At 37.0% G+C, this 21,493-nt stretch overlaps 1 protein-coding gene across 4 annotated transcripts in view; it reads left to right on the top strand.

Moving 5' to 3' along the window:
- The window catches only part of TFG (trafficking from ER to golgi regulator), a 30,493-nt gene extending 9,026 nt beyond the window's left edge, over nucleotides 1-21,467 (top strand). Inside the window, exons 3-8 of one of the 4 annotated variants that reach the window (XM_056109113.1) lie at nucleotides 2,326-2,409; nucleotides 8,784-8,930; nucleotides 10,138-10,305; nucleotides 11,809-11,937; nucleotides 17,221-17,319; nucleotides 20,661-21,467. In XM_056109113.1, coding sequence (XP_055965088.1) covers nucleotides 2,326-2,409; nucleotides 8,784-8,930; nucleotides 10,138-10,305; nucleotides 11,809-11,937; nucleotides 17,221-17,319; nucleotides 20,661-21,043 — 1,010 coding nt within the window. In that variant the 3' untranslated portion in view covers nucleotides 21,044-21,467. Of the gene's footprint in view, nucleotides 1-2,325; nucleotides 2,410-8,783; nucleotides 8,931-10,137; nucleotides 10,306-11,808; nucleotides 11,950-17,220; nucleotides 17,320-20,657 lie in introns of all 4 variants that reach the window. The other 3 variants (XM_056109111.1, XM_056109112.1, XM_056109110.1) reach the window with 3 other exon arrangements.
- The last annotated feature ends 26 nt before the right edge of the window (nucleotides 21,468-21,493 follow it).

Genomic DNA, 21,493 nt, shown 5'->3' with positions numbered 1-21,493 from the left:
GAATTTCTGCTATTTTACTTATTGACCCTGGAAGAATTTCTATTAAAAGTTAGTTAAGAGATTGGTTTCTGTGCCCTGGAGTCGTGGCCGTGCCGGAGAGCCGCTCGTGGGGGGCAGCTGGCGACCTCGGTGGGGCGTGGGGGACGGCCCACAAAGCCCCCCTTCCCATGAGGTCCCCGCCGCTCCCGCCGAGCCCGGCTCAAACCTGCTGTCCACAAGGCTCCCGTGCGGCCGCCATCTTTCCCCTTTCTCTTCTTTAATGCATTTTCTCATAGCACAGAAAATCAAATTTTGCCAATTACCCATATTTAGGAACATAAAGACATTCTTTTCTTCTCTAGTAAATTTATTTCCATAGTCTCTACTGTCTGTGTGACTTCCGTAAGTGTGTTGATTTGATCAGTTTGTTTCCTTTCTGTATTTCATCACTCATATTTTCAACATCTTTATTTTCCTGATACGCTTTGAGCTTACTACTGATTTGGCAGGTCTTAAACTGAACTTGTTAAATTGATTTTCTCTTAATTTCCGTATTTTAATTTTTTTTTTTTTAAAGGACAAGGGCCACCAAACTTTCAAGGTCTGCTAACGGGAAACATAAGACTCTTATCTTTTAAAAAATCTTCTAAATTTCTCAAATCATTCTTAGTTTTCAGTCCGTTGAGGACCCTTCACTAAGGTATCCAATTGTTGCAGCTTTGTCTCCCACATCTAGTTACCACATTTAATTTTTTTAATGGTATTATTAAATGTGGTATTTGAACAGATTCTTCTACTCTTGTCTAAAGGGAAGGGCTAGTTTAGGTGAAGTTCTTGCCATTGGAGATACTCTATATTGTTGAAATCAGAAAAGGCATACTTGATAGAATTTTTTCTTTTTTAAAAGCATATATTTGTAATTTGTTAAAAATGTGTTTATGGGGCTGGAAATATGACTCAGTGGTAATATGCCTTATACATACAAGATGTGGGGTTTAATCCCTGGTATTGCCAATGTTAAAATGTACTTATCAACTGAATCCTTGAAGTTGTACATTAGGCATGTTTATTATGAGAGATGGACTTGGTTTTAATGAGGGAAAACAATGATCAAATGCTCAATTATGACTTAGATTGCCATCCTAGTCCAAAATGAATCTGCCTGATCAGTGTAGTAAAACAGGTTGGCACAAGTTCTCAGTCTTTTTAGGACAAAACTTCCCTACCCCTCCCGGTGTGTTTCAGAAGACAGACCATTTACCCCAATCATCTACTTGCCTATGACTACTGTTCTGTTTATTCTTGTTTTCCAAAGGACTTTTTCTCCCGCCTACTTCTTTGAAAGCTTTATGAAGTTTCAGAATTGATATGCAGATTATAATGGGTTTCGTCCTTGGGATCGAAGGATAAACTGAATAATTTTTCTGGACAGAGTTGATAGTTTTCATCTTTGCATTAGAAGTGGACAGTGGGTTGAAAAACTACTCTGCCAATTTGTTCTGCAATTCCAAAAAACTTTTTTTTAAATCCTTTTAGTTACTCTTACATGTATTATTTTTTGTTTCAGTGGTTTACTTTGTTTAGAATTACAATGAAAACTTAAGAGAATCTCTTTTTTGATAAGTATTTTTACATGTTGGAGAATGAAAATGATTTTAAAATAATTTATGATAGTGCTGCCATAGACCTCTTCCTGATAACTAGTAAAGGACTTTTATTTTTTATATTTTAATTTTTTGCTTTTTGGGTCACACCCGGCGATGCACAGGGGTTTCTCCTGGCTCGTGCACTCAGGAATTACTCCTGGCAGTGCTCAGGGGACCATATGGGATGCTGGGAATCGAACCCGGGTTCACCGCGTGCAAGGCAAATGCCCTATCCACTGTGCTATTGCTTCAGCCCCAGTAAAAGACATTTAAATAGATTATGTTTTGGAATCTTCTTTTAAGAACATGATGATTTGTCATAAAAGTAATAAAATTAATTTAGCATGTGTTTGCACAGATGTTTTTCTAGACCTTTAGTTCTTGTTCAGGTTTTTTTTTTTTTGAAATTCTAGTGATGTTCTGTGATCTACGTTTTTTAATTTAATGTATATCCTAGTTTGCTTTTTTATTAGGGTACTGATGGTTTGATCACATCCTTTAGTGATCAGGGACTATTTCTGATTTTTGTGCTCAGGAGTGACACCTGGTGGTGCTTGGGGGACCATATGTGTTGCTAATGATTTAAACTAGGTGGATTGATAGGAGGCAAGTGTCCTAACCCCAGTGCTGTCTCTCAGGTTTTCTGGTTTACTCTAAATACAAATCTGAGACTTATTTTTCTTTTTATTTCGAATTTCAGATGGAGATCTCATAACAATTTTTGATAGTTCTGACCTTTCCTTTGCAATTCAGTGTAGTAGGATACTGAAACTAACACTATTTGGTAAGTAGTAAACTTTCTTCTAATTTGCTGTTGTATTTATATTTTTAATTGAAGACATTTTGGCTCTTTGCTTTTAAATACTCAACCAATAACTTTTTTAAGAAAATGCTGAGGTCCAAGAGGTAGTTTTAAATTACTTAAAGCTTTATGACTATGTGTATTTCAAGAAAATAATCAAAGTTTAAGAATAGCATTTGTACTAATTTTAACTAGTTAACTTTTTGTTAAAAAAATGAAAAGTCTTTTTAGCTCAACTATAACATACATCTTTAATGGAACTTTATTGCTTTAATTTAGCCATATCAGGATTATTGAATTATTAAGATTTTACTATAATGACTTCTATTTTTCTTTCAGGTTAATACAAATGGACATGTTTCAAATTTTCTACTTCTTTATTTGTATTTCCTAAATAATACTATAAATATTTTAATAATGGAAAATGTTGGTTTTCAATTTGGGGAGAAGGTAGGGGATAGGGGGAGAACATCCTAAGTGGTGCCCGGGAGGTACATGAGCCATTCCCAGAAAAACAGTGATTCTTGGACAGCTAAGCTAAATGGACCATTGAATACCTGGGGTCTGGTTCTGGGGACCACAAGGGGCTAATTTGTCAGTGCTTAAGGACCACCAGAGCTGCACCTGTTGGTCCTTGGAAATTTCAGAGCTATGACCATTAATGCTTGGGGGTGCATATGATGCTGGAGATTGAACTGAGAGCACATATGTGCAAAGCATGAGTTCTTTCCCCTGTACTGTCTCTCTGGCCCAGGAGTTAATATAGTCAATATAGATACCAGCTAAGGGAAATGCAAACTGCTTTTCACTTATAACAGATTACAAATTGCTAAATAGTATTAACATATCAAATTCAATGAATATTTAAATACATTTATAAAGATAGTTTACCCCAAGAGTTTGATTGGCTTAAATGGGAGAAATCTAGTCACATCCTTATTTCCAGTAAGGTTAAAGGAGACAAACCAAGTAATTTTCTCTGTAAAGAAAAAACACCCATATCTTAATTAGGTGTGAAAAAGCAATAAACTGGGACTCAAAAGGATATTTTTTAAATGTTTATTTATTTATTGGCTTTTTGAGTCACACCTGGCGATGCACAGGGGTTACTCCTGGCTCCGCACTCAGGAATTACCCCTGGTGGTGCTCAGGGGACCATATGGGATACCATATGGGATGCTGAGAATCGAACCCGGGTCGGCCGCGTGAAAGGCAAATGCCCTACCTGCTGTGCTATTGCTCCAGCCCCAGGATTTTTTTTTTTTAAAAATCTTTATATTGGGTGTCTATCACATAGAATAATTGATATATGTCTTAATATAAGAATTATAAGATACAGCTAGAATACTAGTTTTAATAATAACAGAAACATAGCTTGTAGCCTTCAAGCAGTGCTGGGATGGTACTAGCAGTATCACATTCTTTTTTTTTTTTTTTGCTCTTTGGGTCACACTGGCGATGTACAGGGGTTACTCCTGGCTCTGCACTCAGGAATCACCCCTGGCAGTGCTCAGGGGACCACCATATGGGATGCTGGGAATTGAACCTGGGTTGTCCGCGTGCAAGGCAAACGCCCTACCCGCTGTGCTATTGCTCCAGCTCCCAGTATCACATTCTTGAGGCCTAACTTGACCCTTCTGTCTGGTTGGCTGAATATCTCTGGGAATGACACCTGGGTTTCCTAGACCTCTTGGCCACCTCTTTGGCAGCCCCTCCCTCCCAAGAAAGGTAATGGAATAAACCTAATTAGGCAAGATTTTTTTAAGGAAAAAGTCCAATACTTTTAATTTTATTTATTTATTTATTTATTTATTTTTGCGTCACACCCAGCAATGCTCAGGGGTTACTCCTGGCTTTGCACTCAGGAATTACTCCTGGAAGTGCTCAGAGGATCACACAGGATGCCAGGGATTGAACCCAGGTCGGCCGCGTGCAAGGCAAACACCCTGTTCACAGTGCTATTGCTCCGGCCCCAAAAGTCTTAATAGTTTTTAAAGGCATGACATTGGCAAATGGGTTTTGAGAGAAATGACCGAACATTCAGTTATGTCTGTATTAATGATCAGAGGAGCAAAGGTGAAAGAAAAATGTTTAGAGATAGTTAATGTGTTTATAAACTTTTTTGAATCCCTGAAATTTTTATTAAAGTCATAAAGTTAAAGTCATACTAGTAAAAATATTTAATTGTGTTATAGTGAACTTAAACTTTTCATTGACTAGAGCATGACTGCTCAAAAGCCACTAAATAGATGACAGCACATATTTGGAATATAAATAAAGGGTTCTTTAAAAGTTCTGTTACGACAGAATAATGTGATCATCAGAACCATATATTTGAACATACTAGCTCATTGCAGTGAGGGAGAATGAACATCAATAGAGATCAGAGGAATGTCAGAGTCAAAGTGTAATTTTTATTTTTATTTGAAGTGTGTTAGGAAGATGTTTTCATAGGTCTTTGTCTTTTTTTAAAAAATTATTATTATGTTTTTGCTTATTGGGTCACACCTGGTGATGCACAGGGGTTACTCCTGGCTCTGCACTCAGGAATTATCCTTGGCAGTGCTCAGGGGACCATTTGGGATGCTGGGAATCGAACCCGGGTCGGCCGTGTGCAAGGGAAATGCCCTACCCGCTGTGCTATTGCTCCAGCCCCTTTAGGTCTTGGTCTTCTGTTAAGTGATGATATGCTTGAACAAAGTGGGGCTTTGCTTTAGATTGGATGCTGTCAGGGGTGTGTGTGTGTGTGTGGGGGGGGTGGTCCCATTGTTGGGTGTTATTTAATCTTTTCAGATTGGGAGGACTGAATTGGAGCTAACGCTGCACTTGGCAGAGCAGTAGTAGTCATTTCATATTAGCCAGAAATGGGGCTAGGCAGAGGGGTGTTTGAGTATTTTATAGTTTGGTTGTGTTTTTTGATTTTTTTTTTTTTAAATCTAAGTTCTCAAATGGAGTGGCTCAGTTTTTTGCCTTGGTTTATCACGGACAGATCTTTTCTGATGTTGGTTGTTTCAGTAAGAGATGAGAATACTAAAGCCTGAGTTCTAGTTTCTGGCTCTCAGGGGCTCCTTTTTCAAATATTAGGGAAAATTATTAATACCCAGTAGAAGTCAATAATGATTTAATACTGGTAGGGTTTACTTTACCTCAGAAGTATACAGGGAGTACTGGTGGATTCTTTTAAAAGCAGCATTGTTTGATGGTTGGAACTATTTGACAAATACTCTCCCAAACTTCCTTTCGATAGATTTTCTTGGCACTCTTGAAATTTGCCTGTGTGTGTACTGGTAATGGTAAATCATTTTAATTTAATTTTTGAAGTCCTTGTTTTGAATTTTGCATTCATAAACTTGTGCTTATGTGACTTAAAATTTAAAAATTTACTGTTGTCTTTGTTACTTGATGGATTTTATATTTATGCAGAGGGTAAGGGAGTTCTAAAGCAATGCTTAGGAAGCCTCCAGATCCTCCCTGGTGATTCTCAGCCATTTAGCTGTTCAGTGGAAAAGTGAGCAGGATGCAGTGCTATTTTTGCCCTGTCGGGTTGGTATTACCTGTGCCATCCACAGTACCCAGGGAAGGGCCGCAGGGATACATGATCCAACTATGCTGGAGGGAACATGTGGTGCTGGGGATCCAGTTAGTGTCAGTTGCATGCAAGGCATGTACCTTAACTCTATACTATCTCTTCCTACCACAGGATTTCCTTTTTTTTAGAAAACAAAGTCATTTGGACTAAAAATTGTTGAATAACTTGTGGCTTATGCACTGCTTTGGGAAGTAATTGAAGGATGATGGTAATTTGGATTCTTATGTTATGCTTTTAAAAAATAGATTGCATCTTTCTTGGCCAGTAATTTTATTTATTTGAATTTTGAGCTATACCTAGTGATGTTTAGGTTCTGTTCCTAGCCCTATGTTTGGAGATTGCTCCCCTGTTGGTGCCATGTAATACCTGGCGTCAAACTTGGCTTCTCGCATGCTTTGTGAATGCTCAGATCATTAGGCTCTTTCTGACCTTGGCTGTAGAATAACATTGGTCTGTCCTTTCTGCCTTGCCACAGGGAGCTTAGGTTTATTGGGTTACTCCCATTACAGTGCTCCCATCCCTCTGTTTATTTGTAACCTCTTTCTTTGTGCTCTGTTAGCTTGTAAATATTGCTTTTCTCTTCTCCTTAAGTCCTTTGCATAGTTTTTCTTGTATAGACACAGGAAGACAGTTAATGCTGTGCTTTAGTATTTTGGAAGTTAATTGACTCTGGGCTGGAGCGATAGCACAGCGGTAGGGCATTTGCCTTGCACGCAGCCAACATGGCCGACCCGAGTTCGATTCCTCCACTCCTCTCGGAGAGCCCGGCAAGCTACCGAGAGTATCTCGCCCGCACGGCAGAGCCTGGCAAGCTCCCCATGATGTATTCGATATGCCAAACACAGTAACAACAAAGTCTCCAATGGAGATGTTACTGGGCCCGCTCGAGCAAATCGAGCAATTGACTCTGAATGATATTCACTCCTGGGCATCTGTTCTCTCAACTTAAGCCTCAGTTGCCCTCACTTCCTACCACCCCAAAAGCAGGGTCCTGACAAGGGACTGGCTGGACCCAGGGCAAGCTGTGAACTACTCTGGCATCAAAATGGGCCAGGCCGAAGTGCCCTAATATTTAACTATAAGTTAAGAGCGTGGCCATGGACAAATTCTGTCATGATTCAAAAAATAACAGCTGGATTAGGACCTCCTAGGGTTAGGAAAGATTAATCTGGCCTGAGCACTGTAGTCTGAGATCTATAGTGAGATGTCCCCAGAAGAGCCACCCTACAAGCTTAATGTATCTCTTACTATGTCCATACAAAATAACTAATACGAAAAAGTAGAATTAAGGTGTTAATTAAGTTATTGAACTAAGGAGAGGAGAAACACTCTTTGGTAGTATTTCTGCCCTTGAGCCTGATGGGCGATCAGGAAGGGCTTTTGATATGTTCATTGTGATAGCCCCAATGTGGGGGAGTTGGAGAGAGACTAGAGAGAGACCAAGCTGAGAGAGGGAGTGTGGAGAGATGAGTGGGAGAGACAGAAGGAGACGGGAATGACGGGGAGTATGAGATTAGAATGAGGGGCTCAGTGAAACTGGAACATGTGCGTTGGGAAAATGGAATAAACGGCAACTGATCACCAACCAGCCTGGCCCTTGTTTCCTCCTTCATACACCCATGACATTGGCTCTTCTGGGTGGAGAAGTGGTTCAAGTCCACCGAATGCAGGTGGCAAGAGAGAGCCACAGGGCTCCCTAGCCGCTTGGAGATTACATGCATGTCCAGTTATTTTATGGCTACTTTTATGTCAAAGGCACGAGGAATAACAGATCTCTTTAGTCAGGCACTATTTATTGTTTTTGTACAGAATAAGGTGTTAATTAAATATTACAGGACTGTAGCACTGTCCTCCTGTTCATCGATTTGCTTGAGCGGGCCCAGTAACGTCTTCATTGTGAGACTTGTTGTTTCTGTGTTTGGCATATCAAATATATCATGGATAGCTTGCTAGACTTTGCCGTGTGGGTGAGATACTCTCGGTAGCTTGCCAGGCTCTCCAAGAGGGGCTGAGAAATCTCAGGTCAGCCAAGTTGGCCGGGTGCAAGGCAAACGCCCTAAGTGTTGTGCTATCGCTCCAGCCCTAGGGAGCTATGTAAGACTATGTAAGAACTATATAAGAATAATGTGAAACAAAGTGACTTCTTTTGGAGGTAGAGTGGCAGTAGGCCACACCCAGTTGTGCCTAGGACTTAACTTCTGGCTGGTTTGGGGGGCCATATGGGTTGCTGGGGATCGAATCCAGGTCTGCAGCTTGTAAGGCAAGTGAACTACCCACTGCAGCCCCCATATTATCCTTTGGAGGTATATAATTTCTGAAATTTTGGAAGTGTCTCCCCAGTGGTACCGGGGTCACCAGAGCTTCATCTGTTGTGCTCCAGAGACCATGAAGTGCTGGGGGTCAGAGCCAGAGCCTGTGCATGCAAGGCATGCAATCTAGCCATCTGAACTCTCTGGCCCAGGAGATAGGCACTTTCTATTAAAAGCACATTAAAACATCCTGTAGGTTTTAGTATGATTTATTACAGTTGAATTCTTGTGAACATTTTATTTTTAATACTAATATGATCATAGCATATAGATCTAATTTTTTAAAAGTAAAAATAAAGAATATCAAATGAATTTTTCAGGTAACAGCAATAGGTATTGCATTTGATTTGGTTTCACTTTTTAAAGAAATAATTTATTTTTTTCTTTTTGGATATAATTTCATTGATACTGATGCAACAACATTTTCTAATTTGAAGTAATGAAAATTTTTATTTCAGTTAATGGCCAGCCAAGACCCCTTGAATCGAGTCAGGTGAAATATCTCCGCCGAGAACTGATAGAACTTCGAAATAAAGTGAATCGCCTATTGGATAGCTTGGAACCACCCGGAGAACCAGGACCTGCCACTAGTATTCCTGAGAATGGTAGCCTGTGTATCTTTTATTTTGATTTATTCTTTTTTAAGTATCTTAATCTTAAGTTTCTGGATTCTTTTTATTTTATGAGATAGCATACATAAATGCCGGTTTAGTACTTCTCCTTAGAAGTAAAAATGGTTTTAAATTTACCCTTATAATATTAACACTTTTATTTTTTAAATTTTAGTTTTTTTATTAAAAATTTTTTTTGTTGAATGACCATGAGATGTGGTTACAAAGTTTTAATGATTAAGTATTTAGTCATACAGTGATCGAAGATCCATCCTTTAACCAGTGTATATTTCCCATCACCAGTGTCTCCAGCACCCCTCTCGCCACCGCCCCACCCTCCCTTGCTCTATGGCAGGCATTTTCCTTCTTACTCTCTCTACTTTTGGACATTATGGTATGCAATACAGATACTGAGAGGCCATCATGTTTGATCCTTTGTCTACTTTCAGCACATATCTCTCATTGTGAGCAATCCCTCCAACCATCATTGACTTAGTGGTCCCTTTTCCATCCCAGCTGCCATTTTTATTTTTAAAGTACTTTATCATGGGAATGTATAAACATATATAATAGTGAACATACAATTAAAAGGACTCCTCTGAGCTAATTGGAATAGTTAACAATTATCTATCATCTGTACTTCCATGTTTCTACTGCTTCCATATTTTGAAGCGAGTCCCAGATATATCACTTCATCTTTAATGATTTCAATCAGTAATTTAATGTGTAATGAGTATAAACAATGACATAGCAAAAGAAAGGTATATTAATGTGCTGATTGAGATTTATATATAATAATAATTTAATGATTATTTAATGTGGCAATAGACAAGCAGATATAACTTTAGTTAAGCTTGTTGCCCTTTTCCAAAATAAAGTGTTAGTGCCCAATATTAGGTCAGCATAACTCTAAACAAATAGTAAATACAAAGTGTTTCTCTGCTAAAGAACTTTTCTCACTTCCTCGTTATAAAATTCTTAGGGTACAGGGTAAATAATGTCATAATTTTTAAAAGTTTATATTTATTTTTGACCTTTCTGATAAAAGGTATGTAGAAAAGAGTAAAATTATATTTCTGTAGTGAGAGATACATGCTCTTAATATTCCCACTGTGCACATATGTATTTCTTTCATTTTTATTTTTCAAGTTTTAATGAATATAGACGAAACAGAAAATAAATCTGTTTAATGCTTTCATAGATGCTGTGGATGGTAGGGAAGAAAAGCCTGCTGCTTCTGATTCTTCTGGAAAACAGTCTACTCAAGTTATGGCAGCAAGTATGTCAGCTTTTGATCCTTTAAAAAACCAAGATGAAATCAATAAAAATGTCATGTCAGCATTTGGCTTAACAGATGATCAGGTTTCAGGTAAGTTAGTTTCTCCCTTAAATTCTTTATTCCTTTTTTGAACTTCCCTCCTTTTCCTTCTTTAACTTGAATTTGGTGAAGTGCACAAATCATAAAGTTCAGTAAGTTTCTACATGTGTAGTATATGCTTGCATAAAACACCAGTTGAGTGATAGAGATTCAGATATTTCAGCACTTCAAAAAGTTTTCCCTTTTCCATGCTGTGGAACCCTCCCCTGATTCACCTGAACTTTACTGAAAGTAGAAACAGAAGTTTGTTATTTTGGAAAGGTCCATAAGGATCCATAAACTAGTTTAGATTCTTGACATTACCTAGATTCTCAGCTGACAGCTGCGCACTCAGTATTGAGTCCTGTGAAATATCAGCACAAAAACTAGGAGTTCACTCTCAGGAATTAAGTCTACTGTTTATAAAAAGTACTTATGTGGAATATGTAAGTGCTAATCACTTTTAGAGCACTTGATAAAGGCTCTTTTTTACTCCTAGTCCTTATAAGAGCAATATTTAATATTTTCTTTTTTATTTTTTTGTATAGATGAGGCAGCTGAGACACAAAAGGATGTCAGATGACATGCCCTGAGTTACACAGCTAATAAGGGACAGCATTAGGCAGTTTGGCACCTGAACTTGTGCTTTTGAAATATTCTTCTTCGCTCTCCAAACAAAAAGGAGTAAAATCTATAGTTGTCTTCAGCTATTTGTTTGCTTTTTGACAGCCAGAATTACAAAAGTTTAGCATATTTTCTTTATTAACTTCTTTGCTAATGATTTTGGAAGAATTTTAATGATTCCTCATGTAAAGGTATGAGACCCTGTGACACCAACAAAAAGAGAAAGGGGACTGCCGGGAAAGCTTCTAGTCTTAAGAGGGAGGTCGGACCTGTTTAGAGAGCAAAGAAGTTGATGAGAGCCATTTTAATAGTTATTCCATAGAAGTTCATAAGTGGAAAAAAAATACAGGTAAAGTTTACTAGAAATGGGTTATAACTGACTTTCAAAGAATACTATATTCAACTTTTGTAAATGGTAGACCTTCACATGTGGAAGGAATATTAATAAACGAAGGCAAAAAGTGCTATTTATATTGTAGGATTAGGTTTAGCTGAAGCAACACATGTGAAAAGAGGATTCGGAGAAGTAGCTGGATCCTGATTACTAAACCAGAATGCTGAACTTGATTAAGGGATAATAGAGACTCATGAGTGGATGAAATGATAATTTTGATTGATGCTTGCATAAGATGGAGAATATAGATACTGCAGAGATGGGTTTTTGTTTTTGCAAGGGGAGGTTAGGTCTCAAGAATACAGTATATTATCTGTATTTTTCAGGGGAAAGATTTCTGTTTCTATAATTTGATGCTTAAGAGATTGAAGCACAGGAGAAAATATATATAAAAGGCTTCATGTGTGGTTATGCTGATTCTGTAGTAGTTTTTATTTTCAAAACTGAACATAGAAGTTGCTTTAGCTGGGGACTGAACTGACTTTTCATGACTGCAGGGCCACCCAGTGCTCCTGCAGAAGACCGTTCAGGAACACCTGATAGCATTGCTTCCTCCTCGTCTGCAGCTCACCCACCTGGAATTCAGCCACAGCAGCAACCGTATACAGGAGTTCAGACACAAGCAGGTCAGAGTGAAGGTAAAATAGAGCTTTAAAGCACGTATGTGGAAAGGTACATGTGCAGAAATGTCTTGTTACAGCTGTGTTAGTAATAGTAAAACTTAAGATACACAACTATGTTATGGATATACTTATAATTTTTATTTTCTTGCAAATGGTGTATCTTGGAGTTAAAAACTATGTCAAGAATGCTTTTGATTATTAAAAAGGAAAAATAATACCCTTTTAAAAAAAGGTGTTTAAATGGATAAAAAATACAGTGTGAAAGATTAAAAGCATTCCTATCAGTCACTAGTCAATGGTGACCATGGGTAAGAGGTGATCCGCGGGTAAGAGGTAAGAGATGTTACTTTATTTCACATGAAGCTTAGGTGAAATTTCTGTTTTCCTTTTCTTATTGAACCTTTTTATTTTGTAATTCAAAAAAACTTTTAAAATGGAGGTAAAATAACAAATTCAGTTAAATTCGGTTTTGTGAATAACAATATTTTTGTGCTGTTGGCAGCATCTTTTGCAATAAAAAGTAATAGACTTTATTTCAATTTTTTAAAAAATAATTTCTGGTTTTGGGGTTGGACCTGATGATGATGCTTAGGGGACTACATGGTTCTGGAATCAAATCCAGGGCCCTCACCTGCAAAGCGTGAACTTCAGTCCTTTTCGCCATCTCCTTGGATCAAGCAATATATTTTATTTAAGCAGTGTGTTTTAATTAAAACTTACTGTAATCTGGGTAGTTAGAATAGTGTTACAGTTTATGGTATTGATGTACAAAATTATTACATCTCACCACCACCAAAGTGCCCATGACCCTTCCTACGTGATCTGGTCTGATCATCCCCTCCTCCCCTCCCCATACTATTTGGTAATTGGTTTTGGATTCCAGTGCCAAGGATTTGTCATTGTTCAGTACTGTTTTTTTTTTTCTCTTGTTTTCTCTCTGTATTCCACAGATCAGTGATATCATCCAGTATTTGTCCTCCCTCTGACTTATTTCGCTTAACATGATACACTCCAGTTCCATCTGCGTTGCACCGAACTGCATGATTTGAGCTTTTCTTATAGCTACATACAATAGTCCACAAGCAATGAATTTTTTAATCAGACTTTTCTTTTTTAAATGACGTGTCCTTGGATGAGCAGTTTAGTCTATGGACTTTGATATTTTCTCACTGTAAATTGTAATTTATATTTTAAAAATTTTATTGGAATAAACCAGTGGTTCCAAAACAATGTCTTTGGTCCTGAATAAAATATAACTTGAAAACGCAGTATTTAAAAGAGATAAAGGGGTCATTATTTATGATTGAAGGGGACTGCGGGGGACATACTCAAGACAGCAAGCAGTGAGGATCCAAATGCTATCACCTTTTGGTATCTATTACCTCAAAGATAACCTTAGAGCTGTTCAAAAATAAGGCTAGGTAGCTACAGGTTATCTAAGGTTCCTTCCAGATATTAAAATGTTTCTGTAAATTACTCATGCGTATTAGGGAAACATAGATGGCTAGAGATAGATGGGATATGAAAAAGTGCCCTTTATCACTTCCTGTCAGGAAAATGCAGCTCAAAACAACAGTGAAATATCTCACACCAGTGAGGTTGGCACACATCAAAAAGTGTAGATATAACTAGTGATGGCATGGATGTGAGGGAAAAGGAATCCTCATCTGCTGTTGGTAGAAATGTTTGACTCAGCCTCTGTGGAAAATAGTATGGAGATTTCTCAAAAAATTAAAAACTTTCCATATGACCAACAGTTTCACTTGTCATCTACCTCCCAAAAAACAGTTTCAAAGACATTTGCAATCCTTTGCTATTTGCAGCAGTATTCACAGTAGCCAAGATCTGGAAACTACCTGTGTGTAAAAGAACATTTGACTGGCTAAAGAAACTGTGATGTGTATACATAATGGAATCCTATAGCTTTAAGAAAAGATGAAATCATGCAATTTACTGCCTTGTTGATGGAACTAGAGGGTATCATGCTGAGTACTATCAGAGGGATATTGACACACAGAGAATGTTATCTCTTAAATGTGAAATATGTGTAAAGAAACAGTAATGGAAGAACAGTTGCATTCAGTTGTCTCAGACTCTGAGATATAGAACTGAATTGGCTCAGTTTGAGAAGGGGAGTGATTAGAGGGGAGACAGTGGTGGAATGATTTTCACAGAGTGTGGTGAGTGTGTTGCTAGACCATTGAATCCCTGAAAATGTTACTAACAGTATTGTATATAGCAGTATCTAAATAGAAATTGGAGAAGAAAAACACAAAACTTATATGTACCACTTTGAGCTAACACCAGGTGGTGCTGTGACCATTTGGTAAAAGTGGCCCAGTGATGGTATGAGGTATTTTCAGCAAAAGAAGCAATTATTCAGAACCAGAAGATGCAAGTGATTGAATGTATGGATCATATATAAGGTCCTTTGTTACTGGAAGACTGTATGTAATGGGGTAGTTGCTTAAAACATTAAAAACTGGAGATACTTGTCCAGTGTGATAATTTCTAGCTATTAATTGTCATACTGGTCAAGAACTGAATGTTACAAAGTAGATAAAGAGACATATACCGGATAACCTTTCAGTATCTGTATTACAAACCTCAGAGTGGGGGTGGGGGGGTGGGGGGTGGGGGGTGGGGGGAGGGGGGGAAAGGGGGGGGAGGGATGCCATAGAGGCAGGCTGGGTGGGGGTGTGATGGGAGGGAAACTGGGGATACTGGTGCTGGGAAATTACACTGGTGGAGGGATTGGTGTTGGAACACTGTATGACTGAAACCCAATCATGAACAGTTTTGTAAGTGTCCGTTTCACAGTGATTCAATTAAAAAAATGAAAAAAAAAAGCCTGGTGATACTATAGAGATCATTAAAAGTTGGCAGAGACCATTTTACCTTTTTAGACTACTAAAAAGATGAAAACGGGCAGGCAATAAAAATCTGTGAACTCATGGCTGGATAAACAGTGTAGTGGGTGAGCCAGCCTAGGTTCAATCCTCGGCATCCCTTATGACATCTCAAGTACCGCCAGGAGTAATTCCTGAGTGCAAAGCCAGGAGTAACCCCTGAGCATCTCTGGGTATGCCGCAGAACCAAAGAAACAATAAAATCTGTAAACTTAAAATATAATTTTCAAAAGCGATTGGAAAAATTCTATAAAATCATACACCAATATAGTGATTATCTGAGCCGACACTTAAATAAATTTCATTACATAAATTTTAAGATACAGAAAAGTAAAGGTGAAATGATCACATCTTTGTTGTCCATCATGGAGCTCTCACATTTATCAACAATCGGTTGATGAAGGGGTCAGCACTTAACTTTTTATACCTCTCTTCCTCCTTTTTCATTTGTTTTAAATATACAGAAGGTCTTTAAATAAAATACAACACATGCTATTTGACACTACTTTTGCAGTGTATATACCTAAATGATAAGTTTAATCTCCCTTTTTTATATATATAACCACTATGACATTCAAATAATGAAACAAAGATTTTTTTTACAACTGCCTTGTCACACTATATCCATTTAACAAAATATACATTTTCTACTTGATTATTTAATTCTTTTTCCAGTGGCTGTCATATAGATGTTGCTGTAGTTAAAGCTATGTAGTACCTATTGCTATGTAATAACTTATCACCAAACATAGATTCTTGAAAAGAGAATTTTACTTTCTGCAGTGCCAGAGTTCTGTTGTTATTTGATTACTAGAAATTACAACCTATAAGTTATATATATTTCTCCCTCGTAATTATATTTTTGTACAAAATTTGATCATTTCTATTCTATAATGAAGTATGAAATACAGTCCAGGATTAAGGTGAGACTAAATTTGGTTAACATCTGTACTACTTTCTGGGGTATCTCAGTGTTTTGTTTTTAAGAAAGTGTTTAAGAAACTTGTTAGTTTTTTTCCTATTTGGTGAAACAGTTAAATATTTCTGTCAAAAAAAAAAAGCAGTAACATAGCTGCTTGCTAAGGGAATAAGCCAGATAAATATAGTATATCTCATTTAGTGCTGAAGTACATCAATAGAATGGACTTTTGTCTTAACAGTCTGTGATTGTTAACTGCTTACTGTTGCACTACATAATGTGTAGGGTTTTTTTCCAGTGGCTATCTGTCAGTATTCTTTTGATTGACTAGCAGTAGGATTTGAACATTTTTCAAAGAATTAACCAATATGTATTCTTTTAAAGGTGCAGGTACTAGCTAGATACTAAGTGCAAGTTTTATTTCTTCTCTTGGGAGTAAACCTAGCTAACTTCACCATTAGAACAGCTATACAGTGGTGGAGATAATAAAAGTCATTATCCTTGTTTCGAAATCAGAGGCAATAATTGTATTGAAGGTTTCTTGATAGGAACTATGGACTGCTGACTCAAACATGTTTGTTTCCCACCTCCACAGACACATCCATACTGTTAAGCCGGTCTACCAATCTGTCATTCAGTAGTGCAGTACAGAACCATGTAGGCCTTGTCAGATTACACATGGTTGGTAGCTGGGATATTCTGATGATGGAAAAAGTAAACTTGTCAAATGCCTGTGGTATCTTTGAGATCTGGAATGAAAGTTGTTTGCTGTTACCGAAGTGTTTCATACAGTAATAAAGATTCAACCCTTTGGGTGACAAGTATAGTGTCTTGGGAAAGATTTAAGAACTTTAAAAGAAAAAAAAAACCCAAACAGAAATTGTTCCAAGCCCATTTTATTTATTTTTAAATTTGAGGCACCATGATTTACAACACTGTCAGTGGTTGGGTTTCATGTGTACAATGTTTCTAACATCACACCTTTGACCAGAGTATCAGCTTCCCTCCATCATTGTCTCGGTGTCCCTTCCACCCCTCAACTTTGGCATCCCTTCCCCCCATGGTAACTACAGATTTAAGAATTTTCAAGTAGTATTTATTTGACCCTTGTAACATCTTTTAAAAATACTCAGTTTTCTTGATTTTTTATTGAACATAATCTACCTGTTGAGCTATTTGTGTTTTTTTTTTTTTTTTTTTTTTTTTGTTCATTTGTTTTTTGGTATTTACAAAGAAACTACCAGTGCAATTTACTGGCCACTAATCACTAAAATGCGCTCACTTTCTTAAATTGGAACATGTGTTCTTTCGAGACGATTTAAAGGAGAATAGGTATGTTTTATATCTTGTTCCTCAGTGTGTTTATGTGTGGATAGGCTGAGAATGTAAAAGTGTCTTAACACTTTTTTTTCTCTGTGGAGTTAGACCTCCTTTATCCTCTCCATTTGTCTCTTTTAGGCCAGGTGTATCAGCAGTATCCACAGCAGGCTGGCTACAGTGCTCAGCAGCCGCAGGGACCGCCTCAGCCACAGCAGCAGTATGGTATCCAGTATTCAGGTGAGCAGCTACCAGAGAGGTTGGCTCATGGTTTCTGAGTTATTGGTGCCCTCATTAATCCCTACGTCATAATTCCTTAGTTGGCCATAGTAGGTATTAAGTATTTCTTGAGGAAATAGCATTTTTTTAAAAAAAATTACATAACTTATTATAAATTAGAGTTTCAGGATTTCCAGTGGGCAAATGAAACTTAAATCATAGTAGATAAAATTTTTAAAATATAAAGCTACCTGTTGATATGATCAAGTTACTCTTAGGTGACTCAGAACTGCAAAATATCCAAAATTCCCCTCCACTGAATATAACATTTAATCTCAGTTTATTCTTGTTACATGTAAAATACAAACTTTTCCTTTGTATTTTGAAAGATCATAAACATAAGAGCCATATCGAGCAACATAGGTTTGTAAATCTTCTGAAAGTGTATAGCATTTACCAAAAACTGTACATAAAGTAGAATTATGTGGGTATTTCAGGCAACTGAGAATTTAGGCATTTTTGCTTGGAGTGGTGTGCACACTCATCCATTGGTGTGGGGAGACCAGTGCTAGGAATTGAACCTCTCACATGAAATGTAAAACATGTATTATGAGCCCTTTGAGCTGCCCAGAGTTACATTATTTTAGTAGGCATTCTGTTTTTTTTAATCATTTTTCATTGAAGACTGTCCATAATTAAACTTATAAATAAAACGTTAAGCTACAGATTTAAGTACCAAAATTTCAACTCTAATTGAAAATAATATTTAAGTTTTGCCTGGATTCTATTTTATCAAGTTTTGTAACATCAACTAGAACAGGGTTTCCTAAATTTTCTCCACCCATGATCCTTTTGTGTCTAGGAAATTTTTATGTGACCCTGAATATATAGGTATGTAAAATAGGGATACAAACCACTTATCTATCATATGTTATAAATTTATTTCAAAAAAAATTTTGAAGGGTGTTTTTTTTTTTTTTGGTGTATCACTCACCCCTTCATATTTAATTACAGCCTACTTCACTATCTGGCTCTTTATAGAATCGATGTGTTAACCTCTAAACTAGGTCATATAAATCTTGTCTTAATTGGCATTTGACATACAATAGCAATTTTTAGAATGTCTGTGCTGTATATAGAGTGACTTCATCTGTAGCTACTGGTTTTTAATTACATAAAATAGAATTTAAACAAATCATGATATTAAGAGGAAGGTGGGTTTTTTAGATGTCAATAAATGAATAAAATTAGTATTACAAATTATGTAATTTGTAGGAAATGCTTGATACTAGATGGGCAAAAAAAATAAGCTGATCACCACCTAAATCAAAGGTTCTCAATTTTACTTGACCTACTGCACTCCCTCTTTCCTTTTGCAACATTATTTCAGTGGACCCCAAGTGTCAGTATCCCCATTTTAGGAAACACTGATCACCTCACTGTGTTCAGCAGAGCATTTTTCAGTCACACATATATCTGGTCCTTATTTCTAGAAATTTAACTTCAAGGGAACAGCAAAGTGGGGCTCAGGCTTTGAAGTTTTAAAAGCATTGTAGGACTGCATGTTTTTCTAAAATACAGCCAAGGTTGAACGAGGCAACTAAGGTTCTTGGTGTTTACATTTAAGGACTTAACTGTTAGTGACAAAGTTGACCAGAACCCTATGCTTGACTGTAGTTATAAACTTCCCTAGAGCATTCTCCAGGATAGAGCAGGTGCTGGTACACTTACGTGCCATGAAAGGCTAGAGTAAGTATTTTAATCTTTGTGGACCACATTACCTCTTGCCCTAAACTCTTTATTTATTAAAAAACGAGCAACAACACAGAAGTGTCATTTCCTGCAATTTATGATGTTCTTCACCAGTTACTTTGTTTTTCAAGAGAGGAAATGGTGATTGGAGGGAGGCCTTATGTATATAACAGAAGCATTGTCACATTATAATTAAAGATTAATAGGTTGCTAGTGAAGGGGCATCTTTAGGTAATATTCCCTCTCAAGAAATAATTAACAGTCTGGTTGCTTTTAGACTCAGTTGAAAGGTCAGGGAAGAAAAGGCAGATTATTTTTATTTTGATTTTGCTCCATTGGAAAATGAATAGATATTTTCAGTATAAAAGCCGAATTCTTCTATTGCTCCAAAATCTAACAGCCTATAATATATTTTGAAATATATAGAAGAAATTATGATATTCAAGATATATCATAAATTGACTTTAGCAGTTAGATCCTACCATAAGTAAAATGCATTGGGTATTTGACTTATTGGAAATTAAACTTACTCTTAATGGTTTTAGTCGGAGTCATGACTTGAAGTAACATTTAGTTCTTTTCAAATTATTCTATTTGTATTTCTGATCCTGTTTGTTTTTTTAACTTGAATTTGATTGGGAGGTATGAAAATAGTCAACTAAATACTCTGCCTGGAGACAGTAAGTGATGATGGTAGCAATGGACCATCTTTGACACATTGTTGGTTTGCCAGTTTCCCTCTGACCTTTTCCAGTTTTATTCATGGACTGTGTCAAAGAGATTTCTTACATGAGTAAATTTTGAACCCAGGTTCAAGGTGAGTTCAGAATATACCCAGATTCATTCAATCCTTTTTATTTTTAAATGCAGGGTTGTACATATTTTAATGATTTTCTTATGTATCTGGTATTTAATGCTGACAGGATTCCAGTCAATGGAGAGGTTTCATTGCAAGTAGCTGCAGGTGTGTTTCATGCTAGCAATAAAAGTTTTTAGTGAAGCAGAATTTTTTTTTTTTAAATTTACACCCTAGTAAATAATGTAGATGTTGATTTTATGGGGCAATATGGTATGCTTTTTCTTTTACGCTGTTACTGCTAAGTGAAAATCAAGTTGTAAAGGCAAAAACTGCAGATATCAAATCTAAAAGATAGATTTTAAGGCTTATAAAAATAATGTTCACTTTTGAATGACTTGGTTTTTATATCATAAATAAATCTTAAAGCTTCTCATCAGTAAGATGTATTTGTAGCACCACTGTTTCTTTAAAATAATTTCATCCTTATGTGTTCTTATTTGGTACTGTTATTAAATAGGCCTCTCCTTCAAAACCAGTCTAATGACTAGCATTAATTCTTGATTTATCATGAGTGTCATTTCTATGATAAGAATTGTTCTAGCGTTGAAATTTGCTCTCAGGATATAAAAGTTATCTCAATAATGCCTCTGATATAACTCGGTCTTGTAAATAATTAAGAGTTTGCTAGCTAAATGGGAAATAAATTTAAGTTTCTTACTATTGTTGGCTCATAACAGTAAGACTAATTCTTAGGAAAACTTAGCAAAAGAAAAATAAGATATACATGTTATGCATTTTGCTTTTGCAGCAGGCTATAATCAGCAAACTGGACCCCAACAACCTCAGCAGTTCCAGGGATATGGTCAGCAACCAACTTCTCAGGCACCGACTCCTGCCTTTTCGGGTCAGCCTCAACAACTGCCTGCTCAGCCACCACAGCAGTACCAGGCGGGCAACTATCCCCCCCAGACTTACACCACCCAGCCCTCTCAGCCTACTAATTATACTGTGCCCCCTGCCTCACAACCTGGAATGGCTCCAAGCCAGCCTGGGGCCTATCAGCCCAGACCAGGTTTTACACCACCTCCTGGAAGTAGTACCATGACCCCTCCTCCAAGTGGGCCTAACCCTTATGCGCGTAATCGGCCTCCCTTTGGTCAGGGCTATACTCAACCTGGACCTGGTTATCGATAAATAGGTTCAGCTACACTGACAAATGTAGCTGCTAGCCATTTGCCTCCGAAAAGACTCCAATACTATTTTATTTTAATTTGTATTGAAGTTCTGAAATTTAAAAGGCAGAGCATTTTTTTTTTATATCATTGTTGCTGTTAATTGAAAGCATAATTTGCTGGAACTCAAAAAAAGACCAAAAAGATTTTTCTTCCCCGGCTTAAGTATAGCAGCTTCCTAGTTATTTTGGAACACTACTCTTACATGTGTGTAAAGTGATTGACTTTCTAGCTTGCCTTGTTCAGAGGATATTAAAATGCTAGGTTGAAATTTAGCCATCTTGGCTTTTTACTATTAACATGATGTACTAAAATAGACCCTTTTGAGAAGACAGCTAGATGTATAAAATGTAACATTGACAGGTTAATAAACATGATTGAATCCATTTGTGCTCTTGTAATTTAATGTAGT

This window comes from Sorex fumeus, unplaced genomic scaffold (assembly GCF_029834395.1).
Source record: "Sorex fumeus unplaced genomic scaffold, SorFum_2.1 ptg000265l, whole genome shotgun sequence".
Lineage (NCBI taxonomy): Eukaryota > Metazoa > Chordata > Mammalia > Eulipotyphla > Soricidae > Sorex > Sorex fumeus.
Note: the sequence above shows the minus strand (reverse complement) of the source record. Positions and strands in the feature narration are given on the sequence as shown.